This window comes from Pseudochaenichthys georgianus, chromosome 24, assembly GCF_902827115.2.
Source record: "Pseudochaenichthys georgianus chromosome 24, fPseGeo1.2, whole genome shotgun sequence".
NCBI lineage: Eukaryota > Metazoa > Chordata > Actinopteri > Perciformes > Channichthyidae > Pseudochaenichthys > Pseudochaenichthys georgianus.
Window position 1 is genome coordinate 26,197,234 of NC_047526.1, and position 18,513 is coordinate 26,215,746.

The 18,513-nt window shown below is 39.1% G+C and overlaps 3 protein-coding genes and 1 long non-coding RNA gene across 4 annotated transcripts; all 4 read left to right on the top strand.

The window, feature by feature from the left end:
* Positions 1–2,029: 2,029 nt before the first annotated feature.
* On the top strand, positions 2,030–8,312 carry ttc32 (tetratricopeptide repeat domain 32). The gene is made up of 3 exons (XM_034076436.2): positions 2,030–2,202; positions 2,386–2,552; positions 7,476–8,312. Exons 1-3 carry the CDS (start codon positions 2,087–2,089, stop codon positions 7,601–7,603), a joined length of 411 nt encoding a protein of 136 aa, XP_033932327.1. The 5' UTR covers positions 2,030–2,086; the 3' UTR covers positions 7,604–8,312.
* Positions 8,313–8,598: 286 nt separating this feature from the next.
* Positions 8,599–13,854, top strand: LOC117440148 (uncharacterized). Its single transcript, XM_034076429.2, has 21 exons — positions 8,599–8,714; positions 8,792–8,862; positions 8,946–9,041; positions 9,126–9,250; positions 9,661–9,804; positions 9,882–9,968; positions 10,053–10,217; positions 10,294–10,390; positions 10,473–10,690; positions 10,770–10,926; positions 11,200–11,408; positions 11,489–11,606; positions 11,734–11,933; positions 12,002–12,116; positions 12,199–12,368; positions 12,441–12,538; positions 12,616–12,746; positions 12,921–13,110; positions 13,194–13,335; positions 13,420–13,540; positions 13,611–13,854. The coding sequence occupies exons 1-21, from the start codon at positions 8,695–8,697 to the stop codon at positions 13,679–13,681; spliced, it is 2,745 nt and encodes a 914-aa protein (XP_033932320.1). The 5' UTR covers positions 8,599–8,694; the 3' UTR covers positions 13,682–13,854.
* Positions 13,855–16,793: 2,939 nt separating this feature from the next.
* LOC117440153 (zona pellucida sperm-binding protein 2-like) lies at positions 16,794–17,821 on the top strand. The gene is made up of 4 exons (XM_071201921.1): positions 16,794–16,840; positions 17,249–17,438; positions 17,586–17,727; positions 17,798–17,821. The coding sequence occupies exons 1-4, from the start codon at positions 16,813–16,815 to the stop codon at positions 17,819–17,821; spliced, it is 384 nt and encodes a 127-aa protein (XP_071058022.1). The 5' UTR covers positions 16,794–16,812.
* Positions 17,822–17,839: 18 nt separating this feature from the next.
* LOC139433141 (uncharacterized) lies at positions 17,840–18,176 on the top strand. The gene is made up of 2 exons (XR_011642719.1): positions 17,840–17,925; positions 18,066–18,176. It is a non-coding gene; the product is annotated as an uncharacterized lncRNA (long non-coding RNA).
* Positions 18,177–18,513: the final 337 nt, after the last annotated feature.

Genomic DNA, 18,513 nt, shown 5'->3' on the forward strand with positions numbered 1-18,513 from the left:
ATACAAAATACGGGGAATAAACCTTTCACTGTATGTACTAGTTTGTTTGCAGTTGGCAAATCTGCAAATATATGCAAATATTTCAAGAGTCAAAATTATCCTTAAAATAATTCAAATATTCGGTTTCAAATACGTTTTTTGTTGTTGATTATGATGAGTTCATTCCGTACCTTGTGAATTTATTACTGCTATTACCAAATCCACTTACTGGTTAACGACTCTGTGGAACCAGATGTATTTTCGTAAACCTTATTTTGTGAACCTTCATCAACTTTTTTTCCTTTTTTTATATTCAATATCAAAATGTAGCAGCAATAACTTCCTTAAAAAATGAAAAGTTCATGATAGTGAACTGTAGTGATAAAAGTTCAGTGTGGTGGTGCCGCGTGTCTGTCAGTGAAGAGGATGTAGCTGGGTGGTGGATTTGTGTCTATGTTCTGGCAGACTAAAGGGGATTTTGATACTTTGTGTTAAGTCTCTCAGCAAACAGCAACATTTAGGGTCCAAAAAAAGCTCTGAACATACCAGTCTGTGCTTCATGTGGACAGGCTGTCCTTGCCAACATAAACGTATGGGATTTTCCATAGCTTCATGGAGTTTAAGTTGACCTCAAATTTAAAGAATCTGACCTCTAATGATGAGCACAGTGGTACAAGGTAAAACTGTCTCATTTTAATGGATTATTTCTCCAATGAACATATGGTATTTGTGTGCTTTGTGTATCTATCTATGTACATGATTTATATTTGTATGACTTGATGTATGGGTTTTTCTGTATTTGCAATTTTTTGACTTCTATTTTATTTGTTTTGTTTATGTTTTATGTAATACACTCTGTACTGCTTTTGTAAAAAATTGTGCTATACAAATTAAGTTGCATTGAATTATTTTGGAGATGTCTCCCTTGTTTTTATATATTTTCAGACTTCTTGGGCTTCCGGATTTTAGGATGCAGAAACTCAAAGATTTATGTTATATATGTAAAGTTATCCCACATTCCCACAGGTTGTATGTTTTTGTTATTTGCCTCAGCCAGCGGTATGCACTCTCTTCCTCAGGGTCATTTGCTTCAACTCGTCTTGAAGATAAATGGACCGCAAAAGGGAAGTGCGCGGCTACTGAACAACCTTTGCTTCCTTAAGTTGACTTTTCACCTGGGAGATGGTCTGAGAATTTCTCACCAGTTTACTTATGGGTATGCTAAATTGTGTATTTACTGCAGCGAGTGTCATACTGACCTGAGAGCGGTGTGACAGATATTTCATTGTGTGAGGGTCACAAGCCTTTTCTTTTTGAAAAACACGTCCATTGATGCAAAAATAGGAACATATTTTTCCAGGTAGTTAGCCACTGACTGGATCTTTGGTTGAATGCACCTACAGACTTTGATGTCTTTAAGGCCTGGTTTTTAAAGGATCTGAGTCAAGTCTGCCACCTGCTGTTACAACAAAACATTTGAAAGATATCCTCGGTGCATAACTGACTTCATGTTTTTACATTACTCTACCTGTATTTTGTATTTAATTTGTATCTTATTTTGTATCCGTTTTTATATCCTGTTGTTTGCACCTTATGTATGTATGTTCATTGTTTTGTTTGGCACCAGGACCAGGGAAACACAGTTTTGTCAATTCATGTACTGTACTGCCTTTTATACTGATGGATCACAATAACAACTCGCGTATCTTTAAAAATAAAATAAACAAATACATTAAATAAAAGCCACGTTTATTTATATAGTCACTTTTATGAAGTGATGCATCCTCTGTGGTCAATTTTAAGTGATATGTTAATAAAGGCAGGTTGTGTGTCAACCAGTACCCTCATAATAACTCCAAAAAATGCAGAGAAGCATCGACATATGTAAAGTGGAAATGATATCTTATATAATAAACAAAACTCAAAATGACAAGTTGTTTGAGGCGCTAAATGAAATTCTGAAGTTATTATTGCCCCATTGATAAGCCCCGCCTTCTTGAGACGCACTAGAACGTGATTGGATGTTTTCTTGCTTGTCGTCACTTCCGTCTTTAGGAAACACAACAAACCCAGTGCTCTGAACAAACCTTAACAGAATTCACAGCTAATGGAGCAAGACAACCCTCAAATACTTGAACATGCTCACTCTGAGTTTAAAAACCAGAACTTCAAATGTGCAGAACTACTGTACACAACGTTTATCTCGTCCTGTTTACAGTCCAGGTACTGTTTGTTCGTTTTTTGGCGATGTATAGCAAGTCTGTAGTCGTTTTAGTGTTACAGCTTATTCTGTTATCCGTCCAATTCTGTGTCCCCGGCTAAAGCTAACTGTTAGCTAACGTTGATGTTTCTTTCACTTCGGTGTCATTTTCGAAGACTTTCTTTAACGCTGTCATATTTCCACAGGGATTGTAAAGCCAGTCATTTGGCCACTGCTTACAACAACCGCGGACAGATAAAGTACCTCCGGGTGGATTTTGGTGAAGCGGTGGAGGACTTCTCTTTAGCGATACAGAGTGACAGCAGCTTTGAGACACCTTTCTACAACAGAGGACTCATCCACTATAGACTAGGTAAGGGTACAGAGACCCCTTTTAGTCCAAAGTTCACAGGAGATATAGTTATCTGTTATTTTCAACCCTGACAGAGTAACAAAAATTCACTTCCGCTTTGCTTCAAAATAAATGTCAAAATAATTGTATATTTAGGTTGGATATTGGATTGATATTCACTTGTGTTTTCTAGGTCTGCTTCATTAACTGTCGGAACCTCTTTTCTTGTGGATTTTAGTCAATTTTTTTTTTTAGATTAATATAAAACTAACAATAAATAACACTTTTTTTGCAATAGTTTCCATATAATGTGACCTATTATTGACCCCAAATCAATGCAGTATTGTACAACATAACTAGACGAGAAGGATACACACCTCTTTGTACATTTGTCCAGTGTAGGATTAATATCAGAGGCCTGTACTACGAAGCAGGATTTTCGCTTAGCCGGCTAACTTCAGGGAAAACTCAGGGTTTCCGGTCCTACGATGCTGGTTCTCTTTTTAGCAGGCTAGATCTCCATGGTAATTTATGCTGAGCGGCTAACCTGCCCCGGAGCAGGTTAGGTTGCTGGCTAAGAGATCAACTCAGTGAAAGCACCGCCTGCTGACCAATCAGAGCTCAGTGTGCGGAGTTTAAAGCGATCAAGTCATATTACAGGAGAAAGGAAATACAGAAAAACTGCCGTTGCAGGAAAGACGGCCGGCAAAAATCACAGAGTGTGTGAACGTGAACATTAATAGAATATCACCTCCCATCTTCAGAGCAATCTGACTATTATAACATTAGCGTTAAGAAAGGTTAATTAAATATCTGCCACAACATAAGTAACCGGATCAAAGTAACAGTACAGTCCGCGGCATATCGCATCATAATGTATCATATATTTCCTTATCTGAGTCAGCTGAGCCGTATCCGTGCAACACTCACAGCGTCACATACTGTATGCAGAAGTATTATTATTATTATTATTAAGCAACACATTAAGTTGACGAAACACTCGAGTCAAATGTAATTAAAGCAGCCTGTCCTCCTACAAAAAACGACCATAGAGGTCGATTGTTCAGCAGCTAAATACGACCCAGTCACGTTTTAAAGTGTAGCACCTCTAGTGGTCGTGTAAGAAACAACGTGCTCCTGTCGATTGCAAACGCTCCGGAGGGTCGTTTATTCACAAATAACCCTCTGGAAAATCCTAAATTGTGGAATAGTTTGGCCATTAAAATGCTTTCTTATTAGATTTCTAGCGAGAAGTGTATATTGTACTTTTATAATCTACGTTCAGTAGATGTGTAGGATCTACAGTTTGATAGATATACGAAGATGATTTGAGGTCTCGCCAGGAGAACGTGTACTGTATATGGGGCAGCTTCCATGTAAAATTAGCGTGGGTGAAAAAAGTATTTCCGGTCTCGAAGTTTTCATAATAAAACCGGAAGTATTCCCCACACTGTCAAATGATTACACAGTGATATCTCCATTACTCATCCACTAAAAAACATCAGTTTATCCTTGTTAATTACACAATATTGATTGGTTTAAATTGTGTACAATGCTTTTGTGTTTTTAACCTTCGATTCGGAGAAACAAATAGTTTTTTCGGAGTTTAGACACTACAGAGTTTCCGAAGACACTACACTACCCAGAATCCCCAGCTATCGTTTGGGACTACAACATCCGCCTTGCTTTACAAACCCAGTGATTAGCCCTCAAGCTCTGTGATTGGATGTTGGAGTGGCAGTGCGACAAGGTTACGCCGAGTGTCAAACAGCTCTTTGAAATGGAATGGAACCACGCCAGACTATCCAAAACTGGACTTGGACGGGTCCAGCCCAGCCCTCCCTCCCCCAGAATTACACATGCTGGATATTGTGTGTTTCGCAACATGTTCTATGGCACATCTCTACTGGGAATTGTAGTTTTAAAAGACGTTTTCGTATTTCCCACAATTAGAAGTTGCCAGTATTAAACTGTATACATCCCTGGAGGTTTAGGGGACACGAAACACATTGGTGTTATCAAATTTAAAACATATAATTAATACATGGGTGAAAATTGCTTGTGTCCATAATGGGCAGCATTAATATACCCACATGACAGCTAAGGTCAGAAGAGCTTTATTTAACAGCTGGTCTTATGTCTGTGACCCCTCCTGTTGTTAATTGATAAGCCTGAAACATGCACTTGTCAAGGTTCAGATGCACATTTAGAAAATATGGCAGTAGCCATCGATCAGCTTAAGATAAGATACTTTATTGATCCCAAGTTGGGAAATGTTTTTATCACAGCAGCATGTACTACTTTGTTCTACTCCACTACAATTCAGAGGTTAACCTGGTATTTTTACTCTACTACATTTATTTTTGTTACTTTGCAGATTCTGATTAATGATGTGAAATATAAACAACCCTTAAATCAGACTTTAGTTACACCTGAGTAAAATTCAGCCTTATCAGTTTGTCTGTTTTGCACATCCTCCTGTTAATATCTTTGGATGTCCTGCACTAAACTGTTATTGTAGAGATCACTACAGTATCTTCTAGATATTTTCCATTCTATATTTCTATCATTGACCCCTAATTTGTATGTAGGCTACTCTTAACATTTAAATGTTTTCATCAAATATAACTTATTCAACAACTAAATTCAATAACGTGCTTTAACCACTAGGAGGTGTGGTTTAAAAAACCAGAGGTCTAGTTAATAAAACATAATAATATCAAACATAATATGACTATTCACTTTATTGTGAAATTAAAACAGAACGGTAAAGGAAAATACAGTTTCAGTCTCTCGATGTGAAGCTTATGCATTGTACCATGAACTTGTATAGACCTGTAACAGTCAACTGCGTGAGGAGTTGGAAAGGTAGTTCAGAAAATCAGTAATATCTTTAAAAACTACAAAAAAGTCCCTTTATATCAGCTGTGTACCGTTATGGTGTAAATACAGACTATCTACCAATTGGATCAAATATAAAAGTCAGCCGAATTAGTGTTGATACTGCAAGGAGACGTATTGTGTGAAAAGAAATGGAAGATGTTTAATTGTTGATATATTTATGGTCCACGTCACGTATTCAGTTTTGGGGGCATCTCTTCCAGTTTGTCAAAAGGTCTTCTGATCAGGGCTCTATAAATAAATATCTACGGCAGATATGTAATATTTAATGCAGCCGAACCGTGTATTACAATGCCGTTATGTGATGACTTTCAAAGAGAAAAGCAAGAACACTCGGAATAAAGTATTATTTAATTTTTTTTAAATGTTTTCCGATTTCATATCACATAAACACCATATCCCGACGTGCATTGCGGCGTGATTTTAGCCTATCAAAACCTCTGAAAAAAGAAATGTGTCTCTCAGAATCGAAAGAGAAAAACCTATGGGAAAAACACAAAAGCATTGTACACAATTTAAACCAATTCATGTCGTATAATTAACTAGGATAAACTGATGTTTTTTAGTTGATGAGTACTGCAGATATCACTGTTAAATCATTTGATCATTGGTTTTATTATGAAAACATCGAGACCGGAAATACTGTTTTCAACCCGTAACTTTACATGGATTCTTGCCGCATACACGTTCTCCTGATGAAACCTCAAATCATCTTCGTAATATATCTATCAAACTATAGATCCTACATATCGACTGGACGTGGATTCTAAAAGTACAATATACACTTCTCGCTAGAAATCTAATCATAACGCGTTTTAATGGCCAAACTATCCTACAATTTAGGATTTTACAGAGAGGGTTATTTGTGAATAAACAACCCTCTGTAACGTTTGCATTGAACGGGAGCACTAGAGGCCGACAATTTTCAAACGTAATTATAGGTCGTATTAAGCGCTTGAACAAACGACATATTTGGTCGTAATAAGCATATTTGGCTTGAAAAATCTACCCATTTGGTCGTATGAGTTGGATGACTTGTTGCAGCCAAGTCAGATCCACTCGTGTCTTAGACGGGGCAGTGATATCATAAACCTGTTAATGTACGCATTCAAACACTTTTTCTGTTACCAGCTGTATTCACCTTGCAGGTGCAGCTATGTGGCTTTGATCCTGGATAAAGTGTTTAAGTCATGGATGTTTAAAGTTTAACTTCTTCATGTCTAATATTAAAGTTCACTTTTCATTCAGGAAGTATGACGCGCTGCGCTGTCAGTGCGCTGTCAGTGCGCTTCTCCATGTTTGTGATTGGTCGAATGCTCCAAATACCACTCCTTTCATGTGAACGCACACCTAACTAGATAGGACACGGCTGGCTTGAGCGATCCACTTGATAACCCGCTTCGTAGTACAGTTTAGCGAGAGCACGTATGTTTTGGATTAGGCCAACCGGCTAACTCAAACATATCCAGGTTAGGTTGAACCAGCTTCGTAGTACAGGCCTCTGGTTTGCTTTGGGGGGACAATGCTTCACATGATGCCAGAAAGGAAACAAAATAAAATAGAATGACTAAAATCCTATAAAAAAAAAAAGAGGTGTATTAATCCAATGCTGCATTGATTTGGAGTCACATTGTGGTATAGTTACATAGATTGGTAAAATGATCAATCAAAAAAGCACAGCGCTGGCTCAGTGAACTATAGAAACTAAGCATTCTTTAAATAGCCTTTCCACAAGATTCCTGTTGGTTGTTTTAGCAGAATACCTTGTGGCAGTGACTCTTTCTTGAGAAGTCAACCTGCTCTCTTTTAATATAGATCTATAACATCTGTCATTAACTGTGTTGTGGTGCGGTCCCATCATTAGATGGGTTAATGTGTGTGTTTGAGTCAGTCGGTATGTTCTTCTTTTAACACCAGATGGAGCTGTGTACTCACTTGTTCTCATGATGCCCAGAACATAAAACTGCTGACTCTTAATGAGCTAGTTTGGCAGTACATTACATACCATGACATTTATCTATGAACATTTTTAATGTCTTATAGGTTTTTTCGACGACGCCAAGATTGACTTCCAACAAGTATTGAAGATGAATCCAGATTTTGAAGATGCCAAAGTGAGCCTGAAACAGACACTTCTGGACCAGCAGCACAAGATAGACAGGGGATACTGACAACTCCATAAACTATAGAATATACCTTTTTATAAATCCTGAAATCTGTTGGCTTGAAGAAACAATCTGTCAAGTTTTGTCAAATTATTTACAATAATGTACAGCTATCGTATAGAATATTGGAATTGTATTTGATCTGAACATGAACCCTTTGATTAAAGGTATCAGAATGAAGATGAACCTTAAAGTAAACACAAACCACATACAAAATAACCAAGGAACAGAAACAATGAAAATAAAACTATTGCTGCAAAAACATTCAGATTGAGCCTATGAAACCAAGTAGAAATCCCACAGGGATGGGTGCGACATTTTGATTTGGTTTTTGTTAAGCAGAGCATTGATTATTCCTTCTTCTGCACTGACTCAACACTCTTCCAGTTGGAACATATTGTTATGGCCTCATAAATGAACATATATCATTGCATAATTGGACAGAGTAGAAAAATCGACCCGGGTGAAACGATAAGCTCGGGTTTTACTGTCTGTAATAAATGTTAGTGCATCCTTAGTGGTTTGAGAATATATACAAACAATAATCAAGTGTTAGATTACAGTCATTATAAGGAGGCTCAAAGGAAAAATCAAAAGCACATGTGATTTTAAGGAAAAGTTTAATTTATTATTAACTGTGGATTATTTTGTTGCTTCTTCAAATATAAAAAAGTAATATATGTATAATATCAAATACAAATCTACTTTTGCTGAACAATAAATACTTTTTTTTACACTAAAAATGTGTGTTTTTCCTTTCCATACATATGTTTTTACAATATGTTCTTAATAAACTAGGCATACATCAGCTCACCCTGTGTGTGTGTGTGTGTGTGTGTGTGTGTGTGTGTGTGTGTGTGTGTGTGTGTGTGTGTGTGTGTGTGTGTGTGTGTGTGTGTGTGTGTGTGTGTAGAATCCTTAACAAGCCTCACCTGTGCTTTGTCATTAAGTGGAATATAAAGCAGCTGCTGATGTCTCAGTTAATCATCCAGTCCCCTTCCTTTTAGACTTGTGTTTTTGTTGGAAGGTGTGCTGGACATGGCCAAGCTCTGATACTGACTGTATTCTTTTTGGTTTTACTTCTTACAAAGTGCAACATGCTGAGGCTTGGGAACATGTAAGTTACATTTCTTGTAGATTTATTTCTATGTGTGTACTTAATTGTCTCTAAATGATGTGTTTTATTTGTTCAAGTTTGTTATGGATGGCTGCAGCTATCATCTTGGGTCAAGCCAGGCCTAATGTGAAGCTAAATTCGCAGTCAAGTAAGCTTCAATTCTCATTAAGTAATTGTACACGGCATATTAAGTCGGTTTACATTCTCCTCACAAGCCTTTTCTTTTAACAGGCAGTGGGTTAAGGTCTGACTGTGCCGCAAATGTAATGAGACTGTCGTTGGACAAGGCTTTAGCAGTGGGAAACCAGCTTGAGGTGGAGGCTATCAGTAAGTATTAACTGCTAATAATGCAGCTGATTGGTTCATCACTGAGGAAAGGGGTCCCTGACAAAGCTTATTGTCTCCCCTCAGATGGCACCAAGCACATTTTGTTAACACCTAGCATGGCTGCTCAGTGTGGATACAGCATGGAGTCTGACCCGTGGGGTAACACCAGAATCTACACCTCCCTGATGGGCTGCTTTGTGGACAACAAGGTTTGTTTTGAGCTAAAGTGGTTTAACAGCATTCAATGTAATTTTCTACCAAGTTTAGCTGTGCTAATTCTGTCAAGTGACTGAATTAATGGCTCAACAAACACATGGTTGCTCCCATTTTTGTGTTTCCCTGAATTTATTTGTAACCCCTTACCGTTAAAAGACCCAAAGTACATTTCCCTTTTTGTTTGGTACATCCCTAAAATAGTAGCACTGCTCCACTCAAAACTGTATTCCTCTATTAATCTACTAGGTACTTTCTTGACTTGTTTGTTACATACACAAATATCCATTTAGACTTCAAATGTGTTCCTGAAGGCAAGGATATAACATTTTAAATGACAAAGAAGCTGGAACCAAAGAATATTAGGGAGTTTCACTTAATTTAGTTTTTTTTAATATATTTATAGGATGATGCTACATTTAACGTTGGCTTGAGACTTCAGATGTACGGCGAGAATCCATCAGACGTGGTCAGTCATGATGTGTCTCAGACTTGCAGCTACACTCTCTGGGCCTCCAGGGAGATCCTCTGCGACAGGAACTACATGGAAGTAGGTCATCTTTATATTGATGAGTCCACCATCTTGTGTATGGAAACGAATGCTAAAACCACCATTTTCTGTTTTAGGTTTCCCACCACATGGCTAACCTTGATGCTGAAGCTAAGGGTCAGACTCGGGATGGTAAAGACGAGAAGCTCAACGCCAATCTTGAAGTATGTTGAATTAAACTGTTCAGATACTACAGTTTAATTCCTCCCTACACCAATGAGGATTTCATTATTTGTTCTTTCCTGTAGGCCTCTGGTGCATCACAAGGTATCTGGAAGATGACGTTTTACACCCCAGAACCAGTGGCCATGGTGTTGCAAGAGGCTGAACAAGCCGGCTACGCTGCCAAAACTACCTCTAGTCGTCTGGTTATGCGAAGCCCGTACAATACAGCAGAGACTTATTCAGAGGATGTAAGCAACACACTCCTATACAGTGTTTATTTCCTTTCCCTCCTTGTCAATTATATTAAACCTCTCCTCTCTTTAGGTGGCTGGAGTCCCCATGGAAGTTTTCAGGGTGAGCGCCTACTACATGGCACCACAGGGTCTGAATGTAGTGAACTTGGCAGCTGCTTGTCCCAAAGGTGAGTCCTGAGCAACATATTGCATTCACAGTAAGCTTAATTGTTGCACAGTTAACCTCAACAGCTCAATTTTGTCAAACAGGTGGCGTCCTCTTCACCGAGGATATGATCTCTTGGCACGTACCTCGCCGTGTGACTCCTCTGTTGGACGGCAGAATTACAGTCTCAGAAATGCACATGGGAATCAACGGGCAGAGGCTTGATAGATCTCAGATGGCCGCACGGGGGTACACACTGAGCACCACAGACTTCCACATCGTCGTCGAGATCCCAGTGGGCTCGCCTGATGGTTACTACAAGGTTGGAAATCTCTAGATTAGAAATGCAAGAGTCACTAGTGCATTTGCATGTTTTATTGAAATGTCATGAATTATTGCAGAGCCATGCCCCAGATTACCAGTACCACATCACCTACTTTGTGGAGCCCATGCTTGAGGTACTGTGGAGAGAAGATGACACCCAAGATGATACCAGATACAAGGTTTTGTTCCCCATCATGACCCCTCTGATGCCTCAATCTCCCCAAATCCAGGATGGTAAGTCACATTTTCTAGTAGGTATGAAAAAAAGGACATTTGAACTCGGGCTTGCTCGGATATATCCTAAAGACTGCTAAACCCATTAAATAAAGTCTTCAGTTTTTGCAAAATGGTGTGTTTGGATGGGATTTGAAGCCAAGTACAAAATCTACTTTTGCTTACAAAGGGCACTTTTTAGTTTTTTTAAATGGCACTCAATCCAACTACTAAATTTGTCTCAATGTTGAGGCTGGTTTAGAAGTTGTAAACCTGCCACTTTCTGTTCCTCAGACACTGTCCCAGAGACTCGGGTGTTCAGCGTTCTCTTGGGAACCTTCCTCCATGACGTTGAGCTGAGGAACATCACCTTCTCCACCGGGGTCCTCACTGTTGAGGAGAGCAATGCCAAAGGCTTCACAGTCCAGGAACACAGCTTGGCTAATGGCTCCAAGAGCTTCTCTCTTCAAGTGCCCTTTGATGCCGATGTTGTCTTAAAACATGTATGACATTATAGATTCAAAATATCACTTTGTACCAACATATTTTCAGTGTTGCTGAGCTTTTATTTCATTTGTTGCAGAATCCTGAGCGCTTGGTTACATCCTACTTCCTCCCTCTGATCTTTGGGTTGATCGTCCTGCCTGAAGAAACTCCTTTTGCTCTCCCGGTCGACCTGCGGGCCTCTCTGCAGGATGTTGGTGAGATCATATTGAATTTGCTTTTGACAATATCTTCATGCAAATTGTGTTTTCTAAAATTAAATAAAACGTATATAAGAGTAAAAGCTACACAATCAAATGGATAATGCATGTTTTGCTGCTCTAGTGCTACCCATCATGGCTGGCACCTGTGACCAGAACCAGTTTTACATCAGCGTGAAGTTCGGGAGTCACGGCTCTAATTTCAAGGCTATCGTTGGACCTCGAGAGCTGACGGCTGAGATGGCTGAAGACTACAATTTCTATGAGAACGGCACAGACCTCAGCCTCATTCTGCCATACACTGCCAAGGACGCTGTTTTCGAGGTATGTCAAAACTACAAAATCCCACCATAGATCTTCTGCATTGGCTAACTTTACTTTCTTTTCCACAGCTGCTCACTGCAGAATCAGTCAAATCCAGAATTGACCTGCTTCTGTTGGATCGTGCAAACGACTGGGTGCTTGCTGATCTCTATCTGGCTTGCTACTTCCCCTTGAAAGCAACAGGTAAGATGGAACATGCAAGTATATTTGCTGCTTTAATTGGTGGATTTGTGTTGCTTTACACATTGCCTGCTTCTTCCTCCAGCGTGCCACCCCAATGGCACAATGACCGCTGTGGCTGTGAAGGTTGAATCGACTCGTAATCTGAAGCCAAGTCAGCTGACGCTAAAGGACCAGTCCTGCACACCACAGTTCAGCGACAATCGCGTTGCATATTTCTCCTTCAGTGTGGATACCTGTGGAACCACCAGAACGGTGAGTGTGAATCGCATTTAAATATCAAAAGGTTTTTTTGTCAAATGTTAATGCGTTTTTGTTGTTAAATAGTTCTTTGACAACTACATGATGTATGAAAATGAGATCCGCCTGTCTTACAACAACGCCAAAGGAGCAGCCAACACATCACCAGTTGATCCTGATTACAGGTAAAATATTTGATTCTGTATAATTGGAGATGAACACCTTCAATGTATGCATTTTTAATTATTTTTTCCCCTAATAGGCAAACAATTTCCTGCTTCTATGTGGTCAATGAGACTCGGACTGTTGCCTTCAGCGCTAAACCAAGAACCTATGAGCCCGCTGCAGAGATCGGCACTGGGCAGCTGATGGTCCAGATGAGGCTTTCCCAAGGCATGGTGGAATTTTACAACATCTTGTTCATGCATACAAAACACTGTTTGCAGATCTCCGTTGAAAAAGAGATCTATGATCTTAAGGGACCAATCTGATTAAATAAAGGTTTGACATGACATGAAACTGTAAATGTCCAGGCCTCCTGTCTCTAACGGGACTCTTCTCCTGCAGATCCATCCTACGAGCTCTTCTACCAAGCAGAGGATTATCCAGTGGTGAAATATCTGCAGCAGCCTCTGTATTTTGAGGTGGAGCTGATGCATTCTACCGACCCACACTTGGAACTCATTGCTGAGAACTGTTGGGCAACCCTTTATGAAGATAGGACATCTCTGCCAAGCTGGGACATCATTGTGGACAGGTAATGTTGTGCAAAACTAACTACTAACTACTCATTTAATTTGTTTAACTGCTGCTTTATTAACTTTCGAATTCCTTTACTAGCTGTGAGAATCGCAATGACAGCTATGCAACAATTTTCCATCCCGTTGTGAGTGACTCCAGAGTTTTAGTCCCGTCCCACATCAAGCGCTTCTCTGTAAAGATGTTCACTTTCACTAAAGATGACGAGGTTCTGAAAGACCAGGTAAGACTTGTAAATCCAAATCTGGAGTCTTTTGGCCACTGCTGCATGTAGCCATGTGCAATAAATCATCCTGTCTGTCCACAGATCTATGTCCACTGTGATGCAGTGATTTGTGACACAAGCAGCCAGGCAGATGCTCCCTGCAGGGGCCAGTGTGTGCATCCTCCAGGTCAGAGCTACTCAAGACCTGCAGGTGTAAAAAAGGGTAAGTGACCGAGTCTGAACAAATGTAGTCGATCTGGATGTGCAGTTGGTAATCTTTACTTGTTTTGCAGAGCGAAGAAGCACCGACGCAACACGCCAAAGGCAGATCTCCTCTGGGGCAATTATTCTGTCTAACCTTTGAAAATGTTCTACAAGTGTTTACATTTTGTCATTTGCACCTTATGTAATTGTGTTCATTGTTTTGTTTGGGACCAGGGGAACAGTTTTATCAATGAATGTACTGTACTGCCTTTTATATTGATGGATGACAGTAACGACTCGTGTATTGTGAAAAAAATAAACGAATTTTAAAAAAATAGCCACATTTATTTATATAGTCGCTTTTATCAATGTATTGCATCGTCTGTGGTCAATTTTAAGGGACATATTAATAAAAGCAGGTTCTGTGTCAACCAGTACCCTCATAATTTCAAGAAAATGCAGAGAAGCATCAACATATGTAGCAATGATATCCTATATAATAAACAACTAAAAATGATAAGTTTATGTAGGCGCTAAATGAAAGACGTTCTGAAGTTATTATTGCCCCGCCTACTTGAGACGCACTAAAACATGATTGAGCGTTTTTTGTTGTTGCATGTAGTCACTTCCGCCTTTAGGGAACACAACAAACCTTAACAGAATTCACAGCCAATGGAGCAAGACAACCCTCGAATACTTCCGCAAATGCTCACTCTGAGTTTAAAAACTAGAACTTCAAATGTGCAGAACAACTGTATACAAAGTGTATCTCCTACTTACAGTCCAGGTACTCTTTGTTCAAATGTTGGCGATGTCTGTAGCAGTACTCGAGTTGAGGCGGGATGGCACCCCCCCCCCTGAAATAAAAACGGTCAAAATCATCCCCCTTTCCATCCCTTATGTAATTTTATCAATGAATGTGGCACTGGTATTACTGCTATTTCAACATTAATTTTGCGCATTTTGAGTAAAATACTGTGGGCGAGGGAGCACGCACACACGCAATGACATTTTTACTAAGTCACTGACGCTACACTATGAGTGCCCTAGAGGGTGCCGTGATGTGCCCGTTTGATCAATGCCAGAAGCGCAGGTAACTGTCACCACAATGGCCAAGCGACCAGGAGGACAACGCGATCTGAAGGACTTCATATTTAAAAATACTAAAAATAACATTTCAGGTAAGTCAAGTCAGTAATCTTAGTCATCATTACTCATTACTTTAGTCACCAAAGGTGGAATCTATGGACATAAGCGGCAATAACAACTTAGTTTGGAGTTTAGCTACGTTTCTCTCTCGTGTTAGCTAGCTGGTAAGACTCAAAACTGTTGATGAAATGATACCACCTGCACCAGAAGAGCTGAAACCCCTCCTTCAAGCAGTGAACACTCTGGTCATCTCCACAGCTGAGTGTGAACGTGGGTTTAGTCAGATGAACATTGTAACCGTAACTAGAATCTCCCTAGAGGTAAAAAGCATGTCAGCCATGGTTTTCATCTAGTGTGTTGGCCCTCCACTGAACAAGTTCAGACCAGAGGTATATGTTAAGACTTGGCTTCAAAGCCATTGCTAAGCAAACAATCCGAAAGCAAGAGCCAGAACAATTGAGACCAAAAAGCATGATTATGAACATCTTTGGAAACTTCTATGAGATGGGGGAGAGTGGAGTAGGCAGCCATTGACAACATTGGTCCTATTTTGTATTATCTGTATAATCTTTTAATATATTTTCATATTTTGTAAACAATTTCAATTTGCACTTAATGCCCTGTTAAAAAAAGTAACATTGGGAATGTAAACATAAAATATTTGTATTTGAACTGCAATAAAATGATGACGGATCAATATTTTTCAAATTTTTTTTTCCTCTAATTTTTCATGAAGTGTTTAATTTACATAATGATTTAATTAATTACGATAAAAATGTAACCCTTTAGATACCAGTTTTGATCGTATACCAGTAACTGCTTTTTTGAAAAAATACACTATAATTCAATATTCTAAAAACAAATTTGACTTTATTATTAGTATAATCAGTTGATCCATCTGAATAATAAATGAGGGACTGTTAACCTACGAGATTTGTACCATAGACTTCCATTATAACCACATTTTTGTATCCCCTCTTCCTCTTTAAATTAAAGTGAAAAAAAGATTTTGCACTAATTGTCCTCTGCATTTGACGGGGACCGACTCTAATTCTGAGGTGCCTTGGTCAAGAGCAATGAAAGGAGTATCTGAACATCCATAACATGCATGTTGTTTTAGGAGTATAATAATTATCCTTATGCTGGTTGGTCTCCCACTCTCGGCGGGTTATCAGCACAAATTATGTCCCCATATGATCAAATCCACCATCCCCCCTGATTTTATTTTACAACTTGAGTACTGTGTACTAGTGTTGCAGCGTATTCTGCTACCCGTCAAATTCTGTGTCCCCGGTTGAAGCTAACGTCCATCGTGTTCTGTCACTTTGTAATTTCATTACATGTATTGTTTTAGAGACTTTCAACGCTGTCATATTTCCACAGGGATTGTAAAGCCAGTCATTTGGCCACTGCTTACAACAACCGCGGACAGAAAAAGTACCTCCGGGTGGATTTAGGTGAAGCGGTGGAGGACTTCTCTTTAGCGATACAGAGTGACAGCAGCTTTGAGACACCTTTCTACAACAGAGGACTCATCCACTATAGACTACTGTAGGTAAGGGTACAGAGACCCCTTTTAGTCCAAAGTACACAGGAGATAGAGTTATCTGTTATTTTCAACCCTGACAGAGTAAACAAATTCACTTCCGCTTTGCTTCAAAATAAATGTCAAAATAATTGTATATTTAGGTTGGATATTGGATTGATATTCACTTGTGTTTTCTAGGTCTGCTTCACTAACTGTCGGAACCTCTTTTATGGTGGATTTTTTTAGATTAATATAAAACTAACAATTAAAACATTTTTTTTTTTTTTAAATAGCTTCCATATGTAACCTATTGACCCCAAATCAATGCACCATTGTACAACATAACTAGACGAGAAGGATACACACCTCTTTGTACATTTAAATTGCCTTTTCTATTTGATATGAATATTGTCATGACAACTATGCAGTTTCTTTATTGGCTGCAATATCATATTTGTCCAGTGTAGGATTAATATCAGAGGCCTGTACTACGAAGCAGGATTTTCGCTTAGCCGGCTAACTTCAGGGAAAACTCAGGGTTTCCGGTCCTACGATGCTGGTTCTCTTTTTAGCAGGCTAGATCTCCATGGTACGCTGATGATGCACGAGGCGAGATGCAGGTTGAAATGAGAGTTGCTCTGGGTAAAGAAAGTTCTTCAGGCCTTGTGTGTTTTTATTTCTTTTTCTCGCATGCTTGCCAAGGATTAGATTTATTTTTGAAGTCTTTGAAGTCCTCCCAAAGCTAGAAACTGGGGGAAATAAGAGTTATGTCAACACGTTGAAAAAGCTTAATGCAAAGAGACAGGATAACACTTTCTATCAAAATGCAGGATTTTGGGTAACTTGGAGACAGTTCATATGAATCTAGTTACTTTAAGTAATTGGAATGTTTTTTTTTTTCATAAAGTTATTCTTTAAACCAATGAACTGAGTTGGCACCTGGGATGTTGACTACATCCAAGTTAAACTCTTCTGCATTATGTACCTTAATGTTTCTATTCCTGTCTGAATCCTTAATAATTCGGGCTAACATGTTCTGCTTCACTTCAGACGACTCCTACAGTGCGTTTCACCGCGTAGAGGACGATCCCATCACAAAGTACCTACAACAGCCGCTGTATTTCGAGGTGGAACTGATGGGATCTTACAACCCTAAAGTATCTCTTGAGCTGGCGCACTGCTGGGCGACGCTGGAGGAGGACAAGATGTCCCTCCCTCAATGGGACCTCATTGTTAACGGGTAACTTGTGTATATATATTTTTTTCTTGTCCCAATGAACTGTTTGTCAAACTGTACAAAAGGGATGGTTTAAAAATAATAGGGTGCTAATGTTGCAGACTTTAGGACATCTTTACCCAAATAAAATATATATTTTTTCTCCATCAGTTGTGCAAACTCAAGGGACCCGCACCCAGTGATCTTCCACTCTGTTTTGCCTCAGGGCAGAGTTCATAATCCTTCCAACTTCAAGCGGTTTGAGGTCCCTATGTTTGCCTTTGCTGAAGACAAGGATAACTTGAACCGCCAGGTACTATCAGTCATAAGAATAAATGGTCTTGTTTTTTATTTTTTGATGTTCAGATTTTGGAAAACAAAAGTACGCTGTCTATAACAACCCTTAAATCTGTTCATATCTTGTGGGTCTTTGTCCACTGTGAGGTGGTCATCTGTGATGTTAGAAATCCAGTGGATGTGCAGTGTTCAGACCAGGACAACACGATGAAGGGTATGCTCTCATACATGCTGATTTCATTATCCAGTAATGTACAATAAGGTTTACACGTGTTGGCTCAAATTATCAAATGTGACGATGGCTTTTGAATAAAGTGGCTAAGATATATATATATTTTCTTTTTTCTCCCACAGGTCAAAAACTTGCCGTTTCAGATGACCCTGGTTTCAAAAGCGTGACTTCGGGACCAATCATTATAATGCGCTCCTAAACAAAGTCCTAATAAAATATTTTAAAATAATTCACACTTATAGTATTTACTTGGGAATATTGGAGATTTTTTTCATCTATAGTTGTGTTTTCTATGGTTATGGGGAGGTCCTAACTGATTCTCCATTCCAAATCACATATATTTAAATGTAGTATGTACTGCTTTTTTGGATTTCCAGTGAAGAAGAAGTCGTCTTGCCAATAACGAAGTAAATGCCAGAATATCAAATTGCCCCGAGTTGTATCTGTTGTAATCTTCTGGGCACCCAAATATGGCAATATGGGGACAGACTTTCACCGTGAGTATTTTTGAGATATCCTCAAAACTTCTGCCAAAAGGAAAACCCTAATGGGCAGGAGAAGAACATATGG

Excerpts from the sequence above, each read along its gene's own strand:
- ttc32 (XM_034076436.2), top strand. The coding sequence starts at position 2,087 with ATGGAGCAAGACAACCCTCAAATACTTGAACATGCTCACTCTGAGTTT. Across the intron at positions 2,203-2,385 it reads TCGTCCTGTTTACAGTCCAG|GGATTGTAAAGCCAGTCATT; the intron begins GTACTGTTTGTT and ends ATATTTCCACAG. Across the intron at positions 2,553-7,475 it reads ACTCATCCACTATAGACTAG|GTTTTTTCGACGACGCCAAG; the intron begins GTAAGGGTACAG and ends AATGTCTTATAG.
- LOC117440148 (XM_034076429.2), top strand. The coding sequence starts at position 8,695 with ATGCTGAGGCTTGGGAACAT. Across the intron at positions 9,805-9,881 it reads GCGACAGGAACTACATGGAA|GTTTCCCACCACATGGCTAA; the intron begins GTAGGTCATCTT and ends TTTCTGTTTTAG. Across the intron at positions 13,541-13,610 it reads ACCTGCAGGTGTAAAAAAGG|AGCGAAGAAGCACCGACGCA; the intron begins GTAAGTGACCGA and ends CTTGTTTTGCAG.
- LOC117440153 (XM_071201921.1), top strand. The coding sequence starts at position 16,813 with ATGCAGGTTGAAATGAGAGTTGCTCTGG. Across the intron at positions 17,439-17,585 it reads TGGGACCTCATTGTTAACGG|TTGTGCAAACTCAAGGGACC; the intron begins GTAACTTGTGTA and ends TTTCTCCATCAG. Across the intron at positions 17,728-17,797 it reads AGGATAACTTGAACCGCCAG|TACGCTGTCTATAACAACCC; the intron begins GTACTATCAGTC and ends GGAAAACAAAAG.